This window comes from Acanthamoeba castellanii, assembly GCF_000313135.1.
Source record: "Acanthamoeba castellanii str. Neff unplaced genomic scaffold scf7180000084439, whole genome shotgun sequence".
NCBI lineage: Eukaryota > Discosea > Longamoebia > Acanthamoebidae > Acanthamoeba > Acanthamoeba castellanii.
Genome location: NW_004457705.1, coordinates 1 through 22151, shown reverse-complemented (window position 1 = coordinate 22151; position 22151 = coordinate 1). Strand labels below are relative to the sequence as shown.

General features: G+C 58.1%; 6 protein-coding genes and 1 pseudogene across 6 annotated transcripts; 4 read left to right on the top strand and 3 right to left on the bottom strand.

Moving 5' to 3' along the window:
• Window positions 1-200: 200 nt before the first annotated feature.
• ACA1_321380 (RasGEF domain containing protein) lies at window positions 201-7560 on the bottom strand (the record flags this gene model as incomplete). Its single annotated transcript, XM_004356918.1, has 26 exons — window positions 201-813; window positions 905-1037; window positions 1288-1468; window positions 1566-1658; window positions 1755-1904; window positions 2067-2149; window positions 2276-2375; window positions 2522-2603; window positions 2724-2891; window positions 2996-3077; window positions 3209-3335; window positions 3449-3507; window positions 3589-3801; window positions 3928-4063; window positions 4200-4292; window positions 4412-4537; window positions 4668-4784; window positions 4925-4987; window positions 5055-5153; window positions 5244-5355; window positions 5474-5642; window positions 5717-5870; window positions 5958-6048; window positions 6164-6275; window positions 6418-6763; window positions 6877-7560. 26 exons carry the CDS (start codon window positions 7558-7560, stop codon window positions 201-203), a joined length of 4386 nt encoding a protein of 1461 aa, XP_004356973.1.
• Window positions 7561-8058: 498 nt separating this feature from the next.
• On the top strand, window positions 8059-8874 carry ACA1_321370 (ubiquinol cytochrome reductase transmembrane region, putative; the record flags this gene model as incomplete). Its single annotated transcript, XM_004356917.1, has 2 exons — window positions 8059-8682; window positions 8791-8874. The coding sequence occupies 2 exons, from the start codon at window positions 8059-8061 to the stop codon at window positions 8872-8874; spliced, it is 708 nt and encodes a 235-aa protein (XP_004356972.1).
• A 368-nt stretch (window positions 8875-9242) lies between these two features.
• Window positions 9243-10985, top strand: ACA1_321360 (annotated as a pseudogene).
• Window positions 10986-11370: 385 nt separating this feature from the next.
• Window positions 11371-16421, top strand: ACA1_321350 (leucine rich repeat domain containing protein; the record flags this gene model as incomplete). The annotated part of the gene is made up of 21 exons (XM_004356916.1): window positions 11371-11387; window positions 11579-11661; window positions 11802-11935; window positions 12295-12437; window positions 12570-12747; window positions 12833-12874; window positions 12952-13104; window positions 13232-13378; window positions 13474-13611; window positions 13721-13868; window positions 14015-14151; window positions 14271-14410; window positions 14592-14728; window positions 14810-14895; window positions 15009-15245; window positions 15334-15520; window positions 15641-15702; window positions 15802-15853; window positions 15976-16054; window positions 16140-16285; window positions 16384-16421. The coding sequence occupies 21 exons, from the start codon at window positions 11371-11373 to the stop codon at window positions 16419-16421; spliced, it is 2484 nt and encodes an 827-aa protein (XP_004356971.1).
• Window positions 16422-16870: 449 nt separating this feature from the next.
• ACA1_321340 (uncharacterized protein) lies at window positions 16871-19117 on the bottom strand (the record flags this gene model as incomplete). The annotated part of the gene is made up of 8 exons (XM_004356915.1): window positions 16871-16927; window positions 17077-17126; window positions 17411-17439; window positions 17552-17644; window positions 17743-18207; window positions 18295-18383; window positions 18471-18761; window positions 18869-19117. 8 exons carry the CDS (start codon window positions 19115-19117, stop codon window positions 16871-16873), a joined length of 1323 nt encoding a protein of 440 aa, XP_004356970.1.
• Window positions 19118-19506: 389 nt separating this feature from the next.
• On the bottom strand, window positions 19507-21140 carry ACA1_321330 (uncharacterized protein; the record flags this gene model as incomplete). Its single annotated transcript, XM_004356914.1, has 3 exons — window positions 19507-19617; window positions 19696-20849; window positions 20987-21140. The coding sequence occupies 3 exons, from the start codon at window positions 21138-21140 to the stop codon at window positions 19507-19509; spliced, it is 1419 nt and encodes a 472-aa protein (XP_004356969.1).
• Window positions 21141-21315: 175 nt separating this feature from the next.
• Window positions 21316-22083, top strand: ACA1_321320 (ubiquitin-conjugating enzyme, putative; the record flags this gene model as incomplete). The annotated part of the gene is made up of 3 exons (XM_004356913.1): window positions 21316-21351; window positions 21554-21953; window positions 22046-22083. The coding sequence occupies 3 exons, from the start codon at window positions 21316-21318 to the stop codon at window positions 22081-22083; spliced, it is 474 nt and encodes a 157-aa protein (XP_004356968.1).
• Between the last annotated feature and the right edge of the window lie 68 nt (window positions 22084-22151).

Here is a 22151-nt window from a genome sequence, read left to right as displayed (position 1 = left end):
CAACACTCCGCAGTTGCACCTCTTACGTAGTCCCGATAGCAGTCTTTTTCCTCTAACTTTTCTGCCCATTATTCTGATAAAGATCGCCCGATCGTCTCGCACACCATTGGTCAGTTTATTTAATTTTTTATTATTTTTCTTTTTATTGCTTGCGTGTGCGGCCGTGCATCGCGAGCGGCTGGTAGGTCGGGGAAGCTTCACTAGCCGGCGGACTTCTTGAGCGGCGACGGGCTGCCGGTCGGCGAAGGCGACGAGGGCAGCCGCGCACCAAAGATCGGATTGTTCCGCTTGACCGCCGACTGGTCGGCCTCGTCGCCGGCGCCGCCGTTGACGCTCAGCGAGCTCGAGCTTCGGCCCAGCTTGAGCGCGGACCGCCCAAAGAGGGGCGACGACGCCAGGCCCACGCTCGACCGGCTGGGCGACGACGACAGGCTCGACGACCGCGTGGCCACCGAGACAGTGCTCGACCGCGTGAGCGGCGACGACGGCGACGGCGGGCTCGAGTCGAGCGGCGACGACGGCGACGGCGGCGATGACGACGATGAGACGGAGGCGAGCGCGGAGAGGTGCGCGGGAGCGGACGACGGCCCGCCGGCGCCGGAGGAGGAGGGCGGCGGCGAGGCGGCGCCGACGTTGGTGCGGAGGGCGGGCGAGGACATGGAGCGGGAGGAGAGGGAGGACGAGCCGGAAGAGGAGGAGGAGGAGGTGCTGCTCGATAGGACCGGCGACATGTCGCCGTCGCTGTTGCAGGCGGCCTGTCTGCCCTCGCGGTCCTGCGAGTGCTCGTAGCAATCGTCCTCCGACAAAATAATCCTGTGGTGATGATGATGATGATGAAAGAACACGAAAACCCATCATCAGTGTACTGCCGTGCGTGCGTTCGTGCGTGCGTGCGGCGACGTACTTGTTCTTGCCCTCGACGAGATAGTCGTAGAGTGCGGGATCCACGGTGAAGTTATAGCTGTACTGTTGATAGGTCTGCAGATCGCGTATCTGCGACACCAGCATCACGAACCGCTCAAAGTTCACCACCCCATCTACATGCGTGCCGTGTCGTGCCGTGTGTCGTGTGTCGTGTCGTGTGTCGTGTGTCGTGTGTCGTGTGTCGTGTGTCGTGTGTCGTGTGTCGTGTGTCGTGTGTCGTGTGTCGTGTGTCGTGTGTCGTGTGTCGTGTGTCGTGTGTCGTGTGTCGTGTGTCGTGTGTCGTGTGTCGTGTGTCGTGTGTCGTGAGACTCAACGATCGACCGATGATGAAGTTGTCAGGAGGCGAGGGGCGCATGGAGGTACCGGCGATGTAGACGAGGTTGTTCTCCTCGATACCGAAGAGATTCTTGGAATAGTTGGCCAGGAAGGGGATGACCGGCGGCTTGGTCTTGGCGATGGCCTCCCGGTAGTTCCTGAACGCGCCGGGGAAGTCGAACAGGAACTCGAGCTCCTTCCACCGCCCCAGCGCACGCGCCGGCACCAACTGTCGCCCAGCTCGTGTCAGTTCACAGCCTGCCGCGTGCGCGTGCGGTTGTGTGGTGTGTGTTGTGTGTTGTGTGTGTTGTGTGTTGTGTGTGTACCGCCCAGGTTTGCTTGAGGCGAGAGATGGCGGCGTTGTTGAGAGCGGCAACGATGGCGTAGGAGCCGTTGAAGTTGTGGATCAATCGACACTCCTGTTAAAATGCGCAAAGCCACCAAAGCAATGAGGAACGCGTGCGAGCGTGCGTGTGCGACGATGTCCGGGGAGATGGTTGGGGGGGGGAGCGCACCCATGCGGCGAGGATGAATTGGACCAGGAGCTGCGCTCGTCTCTGTTGGTTGGTTTCGAGCACGATCAAGCTCGCTGCCCAGTTGGAGATCGAGTTGAAGTGGTTCACCATGCCCGCCATGTTGGGCGACTTCTCCGGTTTGGTGTAGGCCTGTGGTCACACGCGATGATCAGAGAGAGAGAGAGAGAGATGTGAGCGTTCCGGTGTGGTGGTGGTGGTGGTGGTGGTGGTGGTGGTGGTGGTGGTGGTGGTGGTGGTGGTGGTGGTGGTGGTGGTGGTGGTGGTGGGTTGAGAGCGATGAAGGAGGAGAACCTTGCGGACGAGCTCCTTGGGCGGGATGGCCTTGAGCATGACCTGGTCGATGATGGTCAAGCACTCGGCCAGCTCTCGCGGGACTGTTGTGTGTTGTGTGTTGTGTGTTGTGTGTGTGTGTGTTGTGTGTCATTAGTTCATTCATTCAGGCATGAGAAAGGAATTCGATGAATGAGTCGAGAGGGCGGCACAGTGCAGGGAGGGCGTACAGGTCTTGGCCATGAGCTTCTCCTCGATCGGGTATTCGACTGTCACCGCCTCCTCGCTCACCCCGGACACCACCGGCGCGACGGACGAGGGAACTGGCGGCTGGAGACCCTCATCGACCACCACAAAAGCACAAAAAACAAACAAAGAAGCGGGGCTGATTAGCCAACGAAGGAGTGTGCGTGTGCGTGTGTGCGTGTGCGTGCGTGTGTGCGTGTGTGCGTGTGTGGCGGAGCGTGTGGTCGTACCCGGACGGGATTGAACGTTTGCTTGAGGTGCAGGAAGAAGGAGGCCTCGTTGGAGTTAATGAAGTACGTGTTGTCCACGAATCTGTTGGTGAAGAAGAAGAAGAAGAGGAGGAAGGAAAAGAAGAAGAGGGAAAGGAGCGATCGTGAGTGCCTGAACGGTGGCGGGGAGGAGGGTGAGTGAGCGGGCGGCGCGTGGTGGTACTCGGTGAGCTGGCGCTTGAATTTGTCGTCGTTGGCGAGTTCGTGCATCTCCACCTCCATCCAAAATCGTATGGCGTCCACGGTGCGCAGCCGCTCCTGAATGTCGGGCAGGTGCACCTCCGCCTCCTTGTAGTCGCCCCACATGTCCGTCGGCGCCTCTTTGGGATAACTGCAGTAGAGATCGTTTACCCCCCCCCAGGGCTTCTTGTTAGCATTCATCTGTGGAATGTAAAGCTCGCACATTCCTCGAATAGAACGCCGGCGGCGACGTACCATTCGGTGAGCTTGTTGAAGAGATCGACCGACGGGAGCCAGTACGCTCGGCACAGGATCACCGCGTCTCGGAAGTCCGGATCTGGTGTGTTGCAATGCAATTGCAATTGTTACAAACGGTTATCGCGATGTCGTGGTTGGTCAGTTGGTTAATAATCATTGATTGGTTGACGAGCAACGAATGAACAGGACGGAGGCGGGTAAGGTGAGTACCCAGCGAGCTGAGCCACTTGTCGAGGACCTTGGCCGCGAGCGCGGTGGGCGAGCCGGACTTGACGAAAAATCGTCCGGCGTTGATGGCGTAGACGAGACCCGGGTCGAGGCTGTCGATTTGGATTTCCTGCAATGGGGCGTTGGGTTGGGGGTGTGGGGGGACACAGATGACGCCAGCGTCAGTCAAGCCGCCTCTCACGCCGGTCAAAAAAAACTCAAAGAAGGGTTTGCGCGTCAAACCTTGGACGTGCCGTCCTCTTCCGATTCGCAGTGGAGTGAAAAGTAGTATATAACATTATCTGTGTGCGAAGGAAGACAGAGATTAGTGCGCGTGTCGTGTGTGTGCGGTATGCGTGTGTTGTGTCGTGTGTGCGGTGTACCTGGCAGGGATCGGTGCTGTTGGCGCAAAAATTTGTTGAGGATGGGGCGCGACGTGAGCGCGGGCGAGCCGCGCTGCTGGTAGCCTTGGATTTCCTGCATGACCACGGTGGCCCGCCGGAGCATGGTAAAGTCCACCACGGTCTTGGCCTTGTCCCCGCTCTCGTCCTCCTTCTTCGCCTCCTTCAGTCGCGAGATCTCTCGCGCGAACACACCTGCGCGTGGCGTTCGGTCAGCATGTGCGTGTCGTGTGTCGTGTGTGTCGTGTGTGCCGTGTGTGTCGTGTCGTGCGTGTTGCGTGTGTCGTGGCGGGCGGGAGATTATGGATTGGGGGGGGGTACTGAGGGAGGGTAGAAGGAAGGAGAGGGTGCGGCCCTCCTTGAGGAGGGACGTGTAGGCCTGGTAGTCGGTCTGCTCCCCGGAGAGCACTCGGGCGACCAGCTTATCAAACGACGCCACTGACTTGCTCGGCAGATTCTGATCCACGAAATCATATCGCCGCGTGAGTGAATGCGACGGCGCGCGCCGTGTGTGCCGTCGTGTCGCCGTGTGGTGTGAGTGTGTGGTGTGTGTGCGTGTGCGTGCGTGTGTGTGTCGTGAACAAATAGCGTACGCTCCAGGTCTTGGCGAGGCGCTTGAGAGCGGGGGAACTGAGCGCCGTGACGATCGTGTGGACACAGTTCAAGTTGCCGTTCTTATAGGCGAACTGATGAGGGAAAAAAAGCCGGAGCCGTGTCAGGCACGAGCACAAACTGGGCCAGTGCAAACGGTGATGTGATGAGGGAGATGAGAGATTGGGTGTGGGGGGGGGGAGACAGGTCGTACGCGCGCGATGTCGATGAACTTCTTGAGGGTCAGCGTGCGTTCCGTGAGGTCTGGTCGCGTGAGGATCTCCGACGCCACCCAGTTCTCCAGTCGCGTCTTGTGCTCCTCCCACATGTTGTAGTTTTGCTTTTGTTGTTGTTTGTTACAATTCAGATATGTCGAACGAAAAGTCAGTCCCACATTGCCACCACACACACGACACACGACACACCACGACCGCGCGCGGGTTACAAAAGCGGGTGGTGATGAGCAGTACCTGGCGCTTCATCTCTTCGGGCGTGGGCGGGGACGAGTTCCAGAGGACGGCCAGGAACTCCCACGGCTGGATGGCCACGAACAGGCTCCGCTCGATGAACGTCATCTCCTCCACCACCTGCGCACCCACGCACGCACACAGCGACATGAGCAAGAGTGAGCTTCGCACGCGATGGTTCGACCACGGGGAATTGGAGCGAGAGGTGCCTCTTTGGTGCGCTGCTCGAGGAAGTTGAGACGTCGGGCGATTTTCCGCACGCGGTGGCACTGGTCCGGCTTCAGGGGGATGAAGCGCGCCTTGGCCAGCTCCTCTTCCTCTTTCTGTTTTGGCCCGGCCAGCCGGTCAGCAACCACGGCCATGGCACGTGGTGAGCGGAGCGGGGGGGACACTCCGAAGGAGGTTGGGACCGACCTGTTTCTTGTAGACAGCGTTCTTACGTTCGATGAGCTGGGTGAGCTCGATGTTGATGTTGGATTCCGTCCTCTCCTGTGAAGAGCGTGTTGTCGACATCACATTCCGCAAATACATGGGGACAAGGGTGGGGGGGAATGGGAATGTGGTGGGAGGGGGGCTTACGTTGGGCGTGAGGACGTTGTTGATGAAGAAGGTGAGCTTCTGCATGAAGTTGGCGTCTTCGTTCAGGTCGTCGAAGCCCAATTTCGTCCAACTTTGGATGAGCTCGATTATCCTGGGGTGAGGACCATTCACACAACAATCTTTGCGTGAACATTGCGACCTGATTCGTGTCGGGGCGTATCATGGAGACACGACACGACACGACACGACACACGATGGGGTGGCCGCACCTTTTCTTGGTGCGGTATCGCTCGTTCTCGCCTTCGGCGATGCGCTCGGCGCTGGCCTTGTCCGGCAGGGCCTCCTTCTTGCGGTACAGCTCGATGAACTTCTTGAGGAGCGTCTTGGGCTTGATGAAGAATCTGTAGAGGTAGAGGAAGTCCGACTCGTAGTCCTTGTCTGATGGTGCCGGGTGAGCACAAGAATGCGTGTGCATTCCACAAATATTGGCAAAAAAACAAACCCACCAGTACCTGACTCGCAGTGCTGGGCGTCGAACAGAAGAGCGATGAGTTCGTCGATCGTGCCCACCACCTTCCTGGCCGGCACCACCTCTGGGCCAGGCGGTACCGAATCGGAAAATTGTGACTTGATCGAAGCACGCATGTGCTTGATCGAACTGCGTTGCTGTGATGGGGGAGGAGGGGAAGAGAAACGCGACGGGTCGGTAAAGACCATCACACGAACCAGGACGAGCGCGGGTGTCACCCGTACTTTGGGGACCTTGGGCGAGGACTTCCCAAGCCGAGAGGCGACCTCGCCGCGCTCGATGACGTCCAGCGTAGTGTCCGACTGCGAGCGGGACCTGTGGGGAGGACCACCATCACGGCGCGAGAGGGACCCAAAAGGTTGGGGTGAGACGACGAGAGAGACGCGCGAAGAGAGGGCGCCCGGGCGGGCTGGAGAGAGGGTCGCGTTACGAGAGTGTGGGCGTATTCTTGGACCGGCTGCGAATCTTGACCTTTTCGGCCGAACCCCTGCTCGGCAGCTTGATCTTCGAGCCGCGCCTGGTCGCAAGCTTCTTTTTGCCGCCTGCCGAGGAAGCAAAAGAAGAAAGGTCAGCGCACACGACACACCGCCCACGACACGACACGACACGGCCAACGACACGACACACACCACTACACACAGCTGCGAAAAAGAAGAAATAAAATGGGTGCCTTGGCGTACGCACCGTCGATCACGTCCAGTGGGCCCAGGGGCGTTGCGCTGTTGAAGCGGTCCATGGCCGCGTCGCTCCTTTCCTGGATCCCGAGCAGCTTGAGGGCCTTGGACCCGCCCAGGGGCGAACCGCCACCGCCACCGCCGTTCTTGCTGCTCTTGACGCCTTCGCCCAACCCGTAGCCCACCCCAACGATCCCCTCCGGCGTGTCGAGCACCACGCCGCGGCGAGCCCGCAGCGAGTAGTTGACGCCCGCGTGGGCGAGGTCATCGCCAGCGGTGAGGCATCCGTCGCTGAAGTTGTGATGGAGCTCCTTATCGTCGTCCGAGAGGTCGGGTTCGTAGTCCTCTGTGTTCACCTAGAAGGAGCCACACGACACACAACGACACACGACGACACGACACGACACACGAAGCGAGAGAACAAGATCAGCAGCCGGCAATGATTGCCAACAGGGCACGGGTGGCGTACGTCGTCGGTCTCGTTGGTGTCTTCGGTGTGCTCGGTCGCACTCTCCTCGTCGTCGTCGCTGTCTTCCTGCTCCTCGGCCTGGGGCTGGTGAGCACCGCTGCTGCTGCCCTCGTCCGCAGCCTTGGCCTCGCCCGCGTCAGCCTCCGTCGCAGCAGCACCCGAGCCCGTCGCGGTCGGGGCGGCGGCCGCCACAGCTTTGGTGCGCTGCTGGCCGAGCACTCGCTTGTTGTCCAGCAGGCCGCTGACCGTCCGCTTGCCGATCGTGAACCTGGGCCTGTCGCCGATGGCCTTGAGCTCGTCAGCCAGGCCGCCAGGGGTCGTCGTGGCCTCCTCCGGCGCGGCAGCGGCGTCAGGAGGGCTCTGTGCCTGGTGGTGCTGGTGGTGGCCGCCTTCGTCGTCGCTCACCACTTCGCAGACCACTGCGTCATCGGCGTCGTCGCTCTCGCTCACGCTGTCTTCGTCGTCTTCGTCGCTCAGGCTGTCATCGTCTCGAAAGTAATCGTAACGATAGTGCGGTGTGTCATCCAACACGGACTGGCTGACGCGACGCGCGAGTTTGACGTTGGGGGTGGAGGCGTGTAGACGTGACCAGGTATCGTCTTCCTTCTCTCCCTTGCTGCGATGTGATGGTGTCTTTCCCGGCGAAACGGACGGTAGTGTCTTCGACGATAGGGACTTCTTCATGTGTCCTACTTACTCCTTCCCGTGTTGCTCCTTCTTCTCAATGTGTACGCCAATTTACGATGGGCGCCTTTTGGGCTTGGCAATCAAGATGGAAACGTAGCGAGTTGCGATGGGACTAGGATGAGACGGTTACTCCCTTCCCGAAGTGAGGGAATGTCGATGTGCAAGAGCCTCGGCGCAGGCAGCCACGCAGCGCAGTAGGATCTGATCGAAAGTGGTTGTTGCCTTCGCCCAAGTTTGGCGTCGGTACACGTACCCCTCGACCTGAAGCTCTCCCCATAACTTGCAGCCGTGGACTTCACATTTGGACCAGACCGCGTGTCCCATCTACATCTCGCGTTCGGGTCCGAGAAGAGTAGAAATGCCAAGAGAAAAGGCAAATTCATATTATCAGAGGAATGCCAGCAATTTGTGGGGGGGCAGAGGTGCGCACGGGGTTGTTCGTCGAGGTGAGTCGAAGAGGAAGCGCACCTGATTCGCATTGCACAAAAGAGAGAGATGAAGAGGACTGCGATTTCTGCGGCTGCGACGCTGAGGGCCAGCACTGCGGTGAGCGGCTCGGCCTCCGCCACCCTTACCCGCATGGCTCCCGTCCTGAGCTCCGGGTCGAGCAAGCGCGAGGTGCACGAGATTAATGTTCCCGATTGGGGCCACTACAAGCGCGAGGCGCAGGAGGGAGGCGAGAGTGGAGGCCGAGCCTTCAGCTACATGGTGCTCGGTACCGCTGGTGTGGGCTATGCCGCCGCGGCCAAGCACACCGTCATCAAGTTCCTCGATTCGATGAATCCCGCCGCCAATGTGCGCGCCATGGCCAACGTCGAGGTTGATGTCTCCAACATCGCCGAGGGCACCATCATGACGGTAAAGTGGAGGGGCAAGCCCCTCTTCATCCGTCACCGCACGGCCGAGGAAATCGCCGATGCCGAGTCGGCGCCCCTCACCGACATGCGCGATCCCTGCCCCGATGCCGCCCGCAGGAAGGCCGACAAGCCTGAGTGGCTCATCGTGCTCGGCGTGTGCACCCACCTCGGCTGCGTGCCCCTCGGTGGCCAGGGCGAGTATGGTGGTTGGTTCTGCCCTTGCCACGGTTCTCACTACGATACTGCTGGCCGCATCCGTAAGGTAATTACACACTCGCTTAACAAATCTTCCGATCCCCCCTCATTAACAATCGCATCTCCTTCGCCTTTTGTGATGCAACGCCTAATCAATTATTTCATTTCATATCAGGGTCCCGCCCCTCTGAACTTGGAGGTGCCGCCCTACGTGTTCAAGGATGACTCCAAGGTGCTCGTCGGCGTGGACTCTGTGTAAACTTTCCTCACTGCCAGCCCCCCAATGTTCATTCCACACCATTTTTCTCTTCTCCTTGATTCTCGCTTCACATCCTCGCCCCTTGTTGTAGTTCCCTTGTCATTGAAACAAACAACATCTTCCCAGTATTCTGCTACGATGCATCCTTTCTATTTTGTTTTATCTTGGCGGGTGGCAGTATTGCAAAAAATAGTGTAGCGCCAAAAGCACAAGCCACCGAACACGCAAGCGATCGCGACCGATCTACAGATAAATTCGTGCCATCCCAGCTGTAACCCCAGTCGTTTCGCTTTGCCTTCCCGTACGTGCCAATCTGCCAGTGCAGCATGCTGTTGCACTGTTTATCAATTTGATTGCTTTGCTGCAGCATGGACAAGTACGAGAAAATCGAGAAGCCGAGAGAAGAGGCAGAAATCAAAGACAATGAAATCCGAATCACTACCAAGGGCAAGATGAGGAACTCCATCTCGTATGCCACCACTTTGTTCAAGGTTCGTGCACCCTCACGCCGAGTCGTGTAGACCTTTCGCTAAATGCAATGTCCACTCCACGAATCGGCAGGAGAAAGGCTTCACCGAGGTGATTCTGAAGGCCATGGGCCGTGCGATCAATAAGACGGTCACCATAGCTGAAATCATCAAGAGGAGGATACCGAACCTGCACCAGATCACCGAGATCTCGTCCACCGATATCACCGACGTGTACGAGCCTCTCGAGGAAGGCCTGGACACGTACGTCCTCCCTCCCTTCACGCTTCTGCATTCTCTGCAATGCAGCTCCCGCTAGGTGCACTCAGTTTCCATCGAACGCTAGCGCAGCGTTAGTCGCAACGCCATTGTTGGTTTGCGTGCAGTGCTGTCGCTCTGTATATTCATAATGGTCCTCTGCTCATCGTGCAACTTACGTGCAGAATCGAGACCACTCGTCACGTGTCGTCCATCACAATCATTCTGTCCACCGTGCCCCTCGACACATCGGCGCCCGGCTACCAGGCTCCTCTGCCCGAGGACCAGGTCAAGGAGCACGTGCCCAGCGCGGTGACGTCGCCCACAGCCGGCACCGTCGAGCCTCCCAGGGGTATGCACGAGCTCGTTCGTTCGTTCGTTCTTTTTTACCGTGGCCTGCGTACATTTACATGTGATAGACCCACTGAGCCTTGTGCACCTCTGCGCCTTGTTCGTCAGGCGCTCGTCGGGGTGGTCTTGCGCGTGGTGCTGGCCGAGGCCCGAGGGGCCGAGGAGGAAGGCGGGGTCCTCCGGTTTCTCACCACATCGCCTTCAGCCTTGCTTGCGTGCTTGCTTGGTGGCTCACCCCTTGTCATGTGTCGGCAGGAGGGTGCCGGCGAGCTCGCTCCGGAGGGTTCCGTTGTGGGCGAAGGCGAAGCTCCGGTTCAGCAGGTTAGTCAAGTTGAGCCCCTGTGCATGCTACACTCTGTATCGATTTGCTCAGCACTCTCTCTCTCTCTCTCTTCGCACGGGGCCAGCAGGCTACGGGACAGGTGAGCCAGCAGCAGCCCGGTGGTCGTCCCTTCGGCGAGCGACGTGGCCGCGGTGGCCGCGGCAGGCGGGGGTAAGCCATACACGCAACCTCAGCCATTTTGCTGGTGTCACGTTCATCCGCGTGCGGGTCGGTCGGTGGGTGATCATCGCTGACCTCTCACCTCGCTCTCGTCCGCCGCCTTCTTCAGTGGTGGTGGTGGTAACTTCAACCAGGGCGGCAACGGCTATCCCGTCCAGGTCGTCGGCTACCCACCGCAGCCGCAGCAGGGCTTCATCGGCGGCTACCCGCCGCAGCCGCAGCCGGGCTTCATCGGCGGCTACCCCGGCATCCCGCTCGTGGCCCCGCCGGCCCAGGGCATGAACGGCGGCGGTCGAGGCGGTGGTGGCTACGGCGGCCGTGGCGGCGGCCGACGTGGAGGCCGTGGCGGCTTCTTCACCGGCGGCGACCACCAGACCCAGCCCCAGCAGTTCGGCGCGGAAGGCGCGCCCAGCGGCGGTCGAGGCGGTCGTGGCGGTGGCCGACGCGGAGGCCGTGGCGGCTTTCACGGCGGCGAACAGCAGCAGCACGGTGGTGGCGGATCTCCGGCCGTGCAGCCTCAGCAACCGCAGTAAGTTCGTTGATCCTCCCGCTGGTGCCATCATGGATCAGCGCGTGACCCAAGTCAGCGAACACGATCGTGTTGGTGCACATACACCAGCTCGAGCTGACGCAAGAGATGAAGTGTGAAGGCTCGTCTCGCTCACGAACTGTTGGGGGGGGGGTAATTAATTTGGGGAAATTCGGGGGACGGCACGCGCAACCCGAACCCACACGGTCACCATCGCAGCAAAGCTTAGGCGCACGTCCCCACCAACGGGTTACGAGTTCTTCTTCTTGCGAGCAACGGACACCTCCTGGTTGTGGGTGAGCTTCATTCGCTCTCTTCAAGTCGTCGCCAACGAACATAGATAGATTCGATCCTCCTCGTGCAAGCTTCGTAACTTGCGGCCTCAGAAGATGAAGCAGCGCGTAACGTACGTTGCTTCATCCTTTTCCTGATTCGAGTTCTCTCTAATTTGGGGGAGACAGTTCAAAAGTGAATAATTGATCAGGCCAATCAACATCTCTCCTCCCCTAAGGAGTTCATTTTGCGTGTAGCGCAATCTCTCGTTTTCGCTTTTCAGATTTATAACACATATTCATTCACTTTCTTTCATCTGTGTAGACGAGGCGGTGGCTTGCCTGACGGCTTGCGCCCGGAGCAGCGATCTACGCTCCTCGCCTTCCAACAACAGATCGATGTCGTCAGTACGTCCCCCCCCTCCAACAAATCACGGACATAATCGCGTAGCCAACCAAACGTGTAGCGCCAATTCGATTTCACATTTGTGTTTTGATTTCATTCATATTCTTTAATTCTCCTCCTCCTTTTCTTTGCTTTGTTGTAGATGAGGCGGTGGTGGGTCTGGCCGGGCTGGTCGAGGAGTCGGAGCTCAAGCAGGGCAGCTGCGCGTTCGTCGCTGCCTACCTGCGCCCGTCCGTCCTCCAGCTCCAGCACTCCCTCGACGCCCTCCAGCGCAAGGTGCGCCTGCTGCGTCATCATCACCATCATACGCGCCTTGTCATCTATGTCTATCACTCTTCTTCTCTTCACTAACACCATTCTCGCCTTCTCTCTCTTCTTTTTTCTTCCGTGTCACGAAACGCGCGTGTGTCGTGCTACGGTGGACGATGAACTTTCGTGGCTGTAAATTCACCAGCGTGCGCGTGCGGCGTGGTTCTACTCGCGCATGGTACGCACAGAACACACTCAACACACATCGATCGCCCAGCTGGCAACGATGTTCATTCTTCATTGGTGATCGATCGCTTGTTGCTCGGCAACTGACATGTTGTGGCGCATCATCATCGTCGTGGTCGTGGTGGTGGTGTGCGATGCAGAACCTGCGCAAGGCCGACAAGGGCGCGGCGTGGGCGCTGAGGCCCAACGAGGGCTTCTTCGGCCGGCTCCCGGACTCCGTGATCGGCCACATCCTGTCCTACCTCCAGCCCAAGTCCCTCGTCGCCATCCTCCGCTCCTCCAAGTACTCTCCAGACACTATTATTATCTAATTATTCTTTATTTTCTTAGATCTTATGATTATTATTTCAATATGATTTTATTATGCTTTTATTTTAATTCAAGTAAAATATTGTTTTGATTAAAATTTAAATAGGTATTTCCACGACCGTTGGCGGGCGCTCCTGCCGAAGAAGGGCAGCAGTGGGTCGGAGGTCCTGCCGGACACCAAGGCCGAGAGTCCCCTGGGCCAATGGCTCTCCGGTCTCGGCTTGCCGGTGGAGTACAGCAGCCTGCTCATCTCCGACGGCTTCGAGGACATCGACACGCTCCTCGTACGCGCCCTCTCTCTCTCTCTCCATCGCTCGTTGGTGGCGCTGGTCGCGATTTTCTTATTTTTCTTTACACTCAAACCCGCAGCTGGTGACCGACCAAGACCTCTTCAACGCCGGCATCCGCAAGGTGCGTGTCGTGTGTGTCGTGTGCGCCATGTTTTTCACCCGCGAGCATTGCATTAACGGGTGGATGTGGTCGTGCAGAGTGGGCACAGGCGGCGTATGCTGTACACGCTCCGGGGCATCAGGCGGGGCTTCTGGACGGCCTTCCCGGCCAACCAGCTCGTGCTCCCGCTGCCCGCCGACGTCATCACCTCCAACGCCCTCGCCCACACCACCGAAGACGAAACCGACGACGTACGTCGTGTCGACACCAAGCCACTCTCGTTCCTCTCGACTGACTGGCTTCGGCTCGTGCGTGTGTGCGTGTGTGCGTGTGTGCGTGTGCGCGTGTGTGCGTGTGTGCGTGTGTTGCATATGTCAGACGGTTGGAGATGACGACGACAGGCGGTCGCTGACAGACAAGAATGTCGAAGACGAGGAGGATCTCAGCGAGGCGGTTGCCACCGACACCGAGAAGGACAGCGGAACGAAAGGCAAACCCAAGGTAGCCGAATCACCCGACACCAAGGTGCCCCTCTACGCGACACGCACCGCACACGCACCACCGCACACACACACGCACGACACTCGCTGACGTGGCGCGACACGCACGACACGCAGCAGGACAAAAAGAAGAAGGGATCGAAGAAGGAGAAGACGTCGAAGAAGAGCAGCAGCCCCAGTCGTGGCGTCACCTTCGAGGGCTCGCAGCAGGCCAGCTCCGACAAGGCCAAGGAGGCCAAAGAAAAGACCGATTCCAAAGTGCGCGACCTGTCGTGTCGTGCGTGTAGTGCGTGTCGTGTGTGTGTCGTGTGTGCGGTGTGTGTCGTGCGGTAAGAAAGAGTCTCACACGCAAACAACAACAAAAAAGGCGTCGGCGAAGCAGGCCAAGCAGACGAACCCGAAGCCACCAAAGATCGATCCGCTGCCGGACAAGATTGTCTCCGTCGATTACTCGCGTCGCCAGCTGACCTCCGTCCCGCCCCAGGTCTGGCAGAGCACCGATGCCACCATCCTCAGTACGCCCCCCTCCCATGACCCACCACCACCGTCATCTCCGCACGCGTGTGCGGTGCGTGCGTGCGGTTCATCTCATTGCCGTGTGTGTGTCGTGTGTGTGTGTGTGTGTGTGTGTCGTGTGTGTGTGTGTGTGTGTTGTGCGCAGACATGTACATGAACAAGCTCGAGTCGATTCCGCCGGACATTGGGCACCTGAAGGGTCTCACGGCCCTGGGCCTCAACGAAAACAACCTCAAGAAGCTCCCGCCCGAGATCGGCAACCTCACCCGCCTCCGAATACTCGTACCACCGCCGCCGCCCAGCCTCTCCAGCCTCTCCGGCCACCATCATCGACTGACGCGTCACAATGTGTGGCGTGGTGTGGTGTGGCGTTGCTTTGACACAACGAATGGTGAATGCAGGACCTGCGGTACAACAAGCTGCGAACCGTGCCGGCCAACATCAAGCACCTCACCCAGCTCTCCAAACTGTTCCTGCGCTTCAATCGCTTGGTCGAGCTCCCCGAAGAAATCGGCTCCCTCCAATCCCTCGAAATCCTCAGGTGCGCGCCACAATCATCTTTCCGTGCGTGTCGTGTCGTGTCGTGTCGTGTCGTGTCGTTGGTCGTGTCGTGTGCGGTGTGTGTGTGTGTGTGTGTGTGTTGTGTGTGTGTGTTGTGTGTGTGTCGTCGGTTGTGGTGTGGTCTCACGCGCTCGATTTGTTGTCCGGTTTTTCGTGGACAGTGTGCGTAACAACCAGTTGACGTCGCTGCCGCGTTCGCTGGACCTGGCGACCAACCTCAAGGTGTTGGACGTGAGCACCAACAAGCTGCAGTTCCTCAACTGCAATCTGTCGCCCCTCATCTTTTTGAAAGAATTAGGTAACATACACACACACCACACGCAGACAACACACGCAACAAAACACTCACACACATCACTGACGCGTTCGCCCTCCGCAGATTGTAAACAGAACATGTTGTCTGTGTTGCCCACGGGCTGGTCCACCCTCTCCAACCTCACCCGCGTCGACCTCTCCCACAACCAGGTAAACATCATCATCATCATCATATATCATCACATGCCATCGTCATCATACATCATCAACACTCAATTGTGTGTTGTGTGTCGTGTCGTGTGTGTGTGTGTGTCGTGCGACAGTTCGCGCAATTCCCTCCGGCGCTGGCCGAACTGCCGAGCCTGGCCGAGCTCGACATGGAGGGCAACCAGTTGACCAGCCTGGTCGACATCGGCCAGCTGACCGCGCTCGAGCGCCTCTACCTCAACTCCAACCGGCTCGTCACCCTGCCCCCGTCCATGGGCAAACTGCGGTCGCTCAAGTACCTCCAGCTCCGCGCCAACCAACTCACCTCTCTCCCCGAAGGCACGTCCTGTGTCGTGTGTGTCGTGTGTGTCGTGTGCCGTGTGTCGTGTGTCGTGTGTGCGTGTGCGGTCATGTGCTGATGAATGCGGGGGTGGTGCAGAGATGGCGGGGCTGGAGCTGAGGGAGGCGGACCTGTCGAGCAACAACTTCAGCGAGATGCCGGAGGCGATCCTCGTGAGCACCCTCCAGAACCTGTCCATCACCGACAACGTCATGACCAAGCTCCCGCCCACCATCACCCGCCTCCAATCCCTCAAGACCTGCAACCTGGAGGGCAACCAGCTCGAAAGTACGCCTCAACGCCACTATATTGATTTATATCACTATATTTCATACATTCATATATATATATATATCAACATAATTCTAATATATGTATGTACATATGCATATGATGTGGTTACAACAGGTCTCGACCCCGGTGTTGCGCTCCTCACCAACCTCGTGCACCTCCGCCTGGGCTACAACGAAGTACGCATCTCGCGCGCCCCGCGCGCCCCGCCCCACAGTGTCGCTCTCCCTGTGCGTTGGCGCTGACGTGGTGTGTCGTTTGTGTTTCGTCGATTGCAGATCAGCACGATTCCCGACGAGGTGTCGAGGATGTCGAGCCTCCAAGAATTGGGTACCACGCACCCCCCCCCACTTGTCTTGCGTGCCCTTGTGTGCGTGTGCGGTGGTGCGGGTGCGTCTTTGCTGACGCGCGTGCGGTGTTGTGTGTGTGTGTGTGTGTGTGGCTGTGACCAGACCTGGAACACAATCGACTCGAGTCGCTGCCCCAGACCATCGGCGGCATGCTCGCCCTCTCCCTCCTCGTCCTCAACGAGTACGAACTCTCCCTCTTCCGTCATCGCGTGCGTTCCGCTCATCACGCACACGCGACACACGCACACGACACACGCACGACACAGCAATTTGCTGGACGATTTGCCGAATGAGCTGGTGTTGCTGGACAAGCTCACGGAGCTCAAGGTCGATGGCAACCCCATGAAGAACATCCCCGATGCCGACCAGGGCGGCAATGCCGTCTTCCACTTCCTCCTCAAGCGATACAAAGGTACACACGCGACACGCGACACACGCGACACAAAGGCTAGCGTGTGGGTGCGGGTAGGTGGCTTACGAAAAAACGTTTTCTTCGGTGCGTGCACACAGCGGCGAAGAAGGCGGGCAAGAAGACGACAGCCAAATGAAGATGATGCTGATGATGACATTTGCGATGGTTCCGCAACTGATGTTGAACAGAACGCTTTCTCTTTTACACTTTTTTCAACGCACACCCTGCTTCTCGTGCGGCTATGCCCAGATATGCTCATCGTATCATTTGTTTCTTTCAAACGTCGGACAGCTGTCATTATCTTCGGCTCCACTATCTTCGGCTCTCAACCGCAATCCCAGGAGGAAGGTTGATGAACGCGCAAGAGAAGCCTTGCAATCGAATAAAAAGTGGTTTATTTACATTCGAAGAAGAGAGGACCCTGCACACTTGTCCGACCCATCCGTCCACTCGCCACTGCCCGTCACCCACACCGGCCACCTCACCTCACCAACCCCATCTCTCCCTCTCTCTCTCTCCATCTCGCACTCGCCACTCCCCTCCACAGCCAAACACCTTAGTAGTGGCTGTGCCGAGCACCGCGCCTCACACCACCCACGCGCACATGCAAGACTCGAGGCCCTCGCCGGCCTTAATGGGCTGCTGCACCGCCGACAGGCTCACCTGACCTCTCTATCTCTCCATGTGTGTGGTGTGTGTGTGTGTGTGTGTGGGGTGTGGGGTGTGGGGTGTGGGGTGTGTGTGGTGTCGTGTGGTGTCGTGTGGTGTGTGTGTGGAGAGAGTCGAGAGACCAGGCTTGCCCATCGAGGCGGCACAGCCTTGCCCAGCCGGGTCATGGGACCTGTTCATCATAGGCATGGCGGTGGGGTTGGTGAGGGGGTGAACTCGGCCACACCAACTACGGTGTTGCGTGGAGTTGGGATGTGTTGAGTGGGGGAGGAGGAGGAGGAGAAGGGCGGTGGTAGTGGGTTGGTCCGGTTGGTGGGTTCGGGGTTCAGTTGGCGGCGGAGGTGGCGACTTGTGTGCTCGGGGACTGGGATGATCGAAAAAGAAAGAAACACCCCCAAGTCAGACAAAACGATACGACAAAGCAGAGGCTCGCGTCGAAGAAGGCAATGGGAGTACCTCTCTTGCTCTCTCGCTCTCTCGCTTCACTGCGACCACATCCAGCCGCGACTAAGGTCTGTCGCGTTCCTGTTGCACATGAAAAGGAACGATTAGCCAAGCGGTTTATCGAAAGGAGAGAGCGGGCGAGGAGATTGGTACCGGAGAGAGGCGGGAAGCTGGTGCAGCACATCGCGATGGTTGTCGTCATTGTCGTCCGACCACATCCAGCCGTGGTTCAGGTCTGTCGCGTTCCTGTTGTTGTGCATCAAGAAAATAGAGAGAAATAAGAAAAGAAAGATGATTAGCCTTAGATGAGGATGAAAGAGAGAGCGGGCAAGGAGATTGATTACCGGAGAGAGGCAGGAAGCTGCTTGAGCACATTGTTAAGTTGTTGCTGCTGTTGCTCGTCATCGTTGTCGTTGTTGGTGTTGTTGTCAGTCGTGCTCTCCGACCACATCCAGCCCTGAGTCAAGTCCGTCGCGTTCCTGTAGTCGTAGTCGTAGTGGTTGTAGAAGTGGTCAGCAACTGTGGGCGCACAAGAAGGAGAACGCGCAAGAGGAGGGTACCGGAGAGAGGCGGGAAGCTTCTCGAGGATCTTGTCCTCGTGGATGTTGTACTTGTCATCAGTCTTGTTGAGTGATGTGCTCAACTTGGCGTTGATGAGCTCCTCGAGGATCTCACCCTCGTGGATTGTTTCCTGATCATCAATCTTCTTGTCGAGAGATGTGTTGGACTTGGCGTCGATGAGCTCCTCTGTGTGGGTGGGGACTTTGGCCACGGGCTCGAGAGTGGTGGTGTTGGTGTTGGTGTTATTCCTGTTGAGATGATGAGAAGGTTAATGAGGAATCCAAGAGAGATGAAATGAATCAAAAGGAGCAACATTGATGGAAGTTGGAACGTACGGAGAGGGGAGGCTTGTGAGATCGAAGAACTGACCCATAGTCATGGGATTGGGCGCCGGCGCTTCTTGCGCGGGGCGAATCCATGTCGGCTGGCGTTGGAGATGGAGAGCAATTTCAATGAGGGAAGAGAGATGGAGAGGACAAATTGAAAGAGAGGATTGAGTGGTTGTGCGTACCTGGTTGTTGCGCACGGCGGCGGCAAGAAGGCGGGCCAGCTGCGCTCGCTCTTCTTCGATTCTCGCCACTTGGGCGGCGAGTTCATCGCGCTGGTGTTGGACGTTGAGCAGCTCGGCCACTTGGGCGGCGAGCGCATCGCGTTGTTGGTGCGAGGCGGCCAAATCGGCGGCCAATTTCGAGTTCTTGATCTTGGTCTCGGCCAGGAGCTTCTTGGCCTGCGATTTGCGCCACGCCGCAAAGGTCGTGGTCTTCTTGGAGGTCTTCTTCTTCTTCCATTGAGTCAAAGGAATCTAAAGGGAGTCGAATCGAGTTGATTAGAAAGCAATCATGTAGCGAGTTACAAATTACTATTTTCTCAACTTACCAAATAAAGGCGGATTAGGAAAGGGGTGCGTACCTGTTGAGACCTCTCGAAGAAGTGGATGGTGGTGGGCCGAGGAAGCTGCTTCATCGTCGGCGCTCTCACGGCCTGGCTCGGCTTCGCGTAGATGTTGGAGGTGCTGTTGTAGGGAAGGCGGAGGGGCGCGAAGGGACCCACGCGCGCCTCATAGTCGTTGTTGTCGTTGGACATGACCTTCGGGGAGGTCAGGGTGATGACGAGACCCGAGAAATTTATCAACACGAAGAACGCCATGATAAGCTTCATGGTGATCGTGGTTGCCATCGTCGCTGCTGTTGAGTGATGATGGTGGTGCTTGTGCTTCGTGGTGGGTGAAAACAAAAACGAAAAAGACAGCCTTCCTTCGAAGAAAGTTGACCAAAGCCGCATTCATGTTGGGATTAATCCACGTTCTGATGTGCTTCTTGAAAACATGCTTGTGTGGATATATCCCTGTTCTGGTACATGCTTCGTGAACACGTGGATATGGGATGGTTGGTCATCGTGGTGTGATTCTAATGGTGACGATGGGCCGCAATGAGACACAGACTCTTGATTGTCGTCTTCATCATAACGTCGTCGATCGTTGCAATAACAGCACTCCTCACGAAGAAGAAGAAGGGGGTGGGCCTGGAACAATAACAATAGAGAGCTCTTTATTTGTGCTCAATACGTGCAAGGATGGTCTTGACTTCCGCGTTGTGCACCGAACAGGCGTACATCGCGTTGAGGAGGGCCTTGTTTTGTAAGTGCATGTTATTGAGCCTCTGAAGAAGAAGATGATGATGTTGATGTTGAGTTGATCAGCCAGCACAATAATGAACTGAGGCGGAGGGCAGTAGTACCTCGGTCGTGGAGGCCAGCTTGACGCAGAGGAGCTTCTTGCCGAGCTCCAGGTCCGAGCATCGGCTGGAGAGGTGCGACACCGTGTGCTCCAGACCGCCGGCACCATGGCCGGGGTGTCCTCTTTTCTGTCGACCGCCGCCCGCCGCAGCTGCCGCCGCTGCTATGCGTTCCTCTTCGCTCTCGCCTCCGGACCCACGGCCCCGCCGCCTTCTCCTCTCCTTCCCCTCCTTGTCCCGCCCGCTTTGTTGTTGCTGTTGTACGTCGCGGTGCGCGGTGCTGCTGCCCGTGCGCGTGTGCTTCCGTCGATCTCGTCGTCGGCCCGACGCATCGTCGTCGTCGTCGCTGCTGCTGTTGCTGTTCGCCTCGTCATCGCTGTAGCTCCCCTCGCTATCGCTATTGTCGTCATAGCGTCGCCGCCGGCGATGGTGGTGATGGTGCCTTCCTCCCCCGCCGCGGCGTCGTCCGTTGCTGCTATGTACATTGTCGTCGTCTTCGTCGCTGCTGAACCTCAATCCCTTTCTCTCCTCCTCTTCCTCTTCGTCTGAGTCGTCGAGGCTGCGATCGCTCGCTCGTTCCCGCCCACCTCCGCGCGCCTTGCGTCGTCGCCCAGACGTCGCCCGCGTACCGCCGCCGCCACCACCAGAGGCTTTCGACGGCCGCGACGGCTGCTGCTGCTGTTGCTGACGTGGCGCCGCTGGTGGTTGGGTGGTGGCCGTCGCCAGCCGCTGCATCTGCTCGCGCAGCTCTTGCATCTGTCGCTGGAGGTCCTCGATCATGCGGCCCTGGGCCGCGTTGGCCTCCTCGAGCGCCCGGTTCTGCTCCTCCTTGCGGTTGAGCTCCTGCACGGCGTCGGAGCACATGCGGATGAGCTCCTCGCGGTCGCCGCGCAGCCGGGAGATCTTGGGGATGAGGTCCTTGTCGATGTGCGCGATGGAGTCGAGGTCGCCCTGCTCGTCGTCGTCGTCGCCCGCGGCACTGGCGTTGAGCAGCGCCTCGAGCTTCTCGAGCGTGCCGGCGCGCTGCTTGAGCTGGCGCTGCATCCACTCGGCGCGCTTGCTCGACTTGGACTTGGCCTTCTCTGTGGAGCGTAGCGGCGACAGCGGCGTAGCGCCCGACCCGACGCCACTCCAGGGCTCTCCACCGCCGCCATTCCCTGCACGAATCCCAAAAGAAATGAAGAGAGCGTCGTCAATGGTGTACATTTATTTATTGATTGATTTGATTTATTTGCAATACAACAATAAGTCCAAATCGTAGTGGGGCGAATAGATGGAGGGGACGAGGGCGCACCATTTGCAGCCGAACGAAAGAAGGCCGAATCGCTGTCGGCGCTGCTCAGGGCGGCATCTACGTTATTTGTGGTCGGCGTACGCGGAATCACCAAGTGCTCCCTGCGCTGGCGCTCGGTGCGTTGGCCGCGTCTTCGGCCTCCGTCGTCCATCATCTTTCGTGTGGGCGCAACGGCACGGAGAAGAAATTGTTTTTCCTGCGCCACGTCAGCAAAGAAGGTTTGGGCTTCCGCGAAGCAAATCTGGTGGCCATTCTTTTTGAATTCGATTCATCTTGGAAACGTGCACGCAAGCATCTCGCCGCAGCAACTGACGCTTTAGAAAGACAACATGTCTACCGCGCGTTTGCCCCCCAGAATTGTCAAGGTGTGCTTGCTTGCTCTTTGCAATTTCGCGTGTCTCTTAGCATTTGCTTACCGAGATACCATCTTTCTCAACAGGAAACGCAACGCCTGATCAGCCAGCCAGGTATGCCCTCCTTATTGTTTCCTATGCGTTGGTTATAGGGCACCCCTGATGGTTCTATATTTCCATCTCAGCCCCTGGCATCAGCGCTACCCCCCACCAGGATAACCTGCGTTACTTTGATGTTATTATCGCTGGCCCCTCTCAGTCGCCCTATGAGGGAGGCATCTTCAAGCTCGAGCTTTTCTTGACTGAAGATTACCCCATGAGGTGCTTGCCTGCCATTCTGCGATTTGGGGCGGTTACATTTCGGCAGATTACTGACCTGCCGCTCTTCAGCCCCCCGAAGGTGCGATTCTTGACGAGGATCTACCATCCCAACATCGACCGACTCGGCCGGATTTGCCTCGACATTCTGAAGGACAAGTGGAGCCCCGCGCTTCAGATCCGCACAGTTCTGCTCAGCATTCAGGCGCTGCTCAGTGCTCCCAATCCCGACGATCCCCTCGCCAACGACATTGCTCAGCACTGGAAGACCAACGAAAAGGGAGCCATCGATACTGGTACGCCCTTCGCCATATCAGCCTCTGCATCCCTGCGAATCTCGCATCTCAATTCACTCGTCTCTGGAATGCTAAACGTTTGTGCTCGGCAGCTCGGGAGTGGACGAGGAGGCACGCAATGTCCGACTAGACTTGTCACGTGTGCATCGAAACGGTAAGAGCAGCAACCTGAAAGAACAACAAGAGGGGAAGGTATGG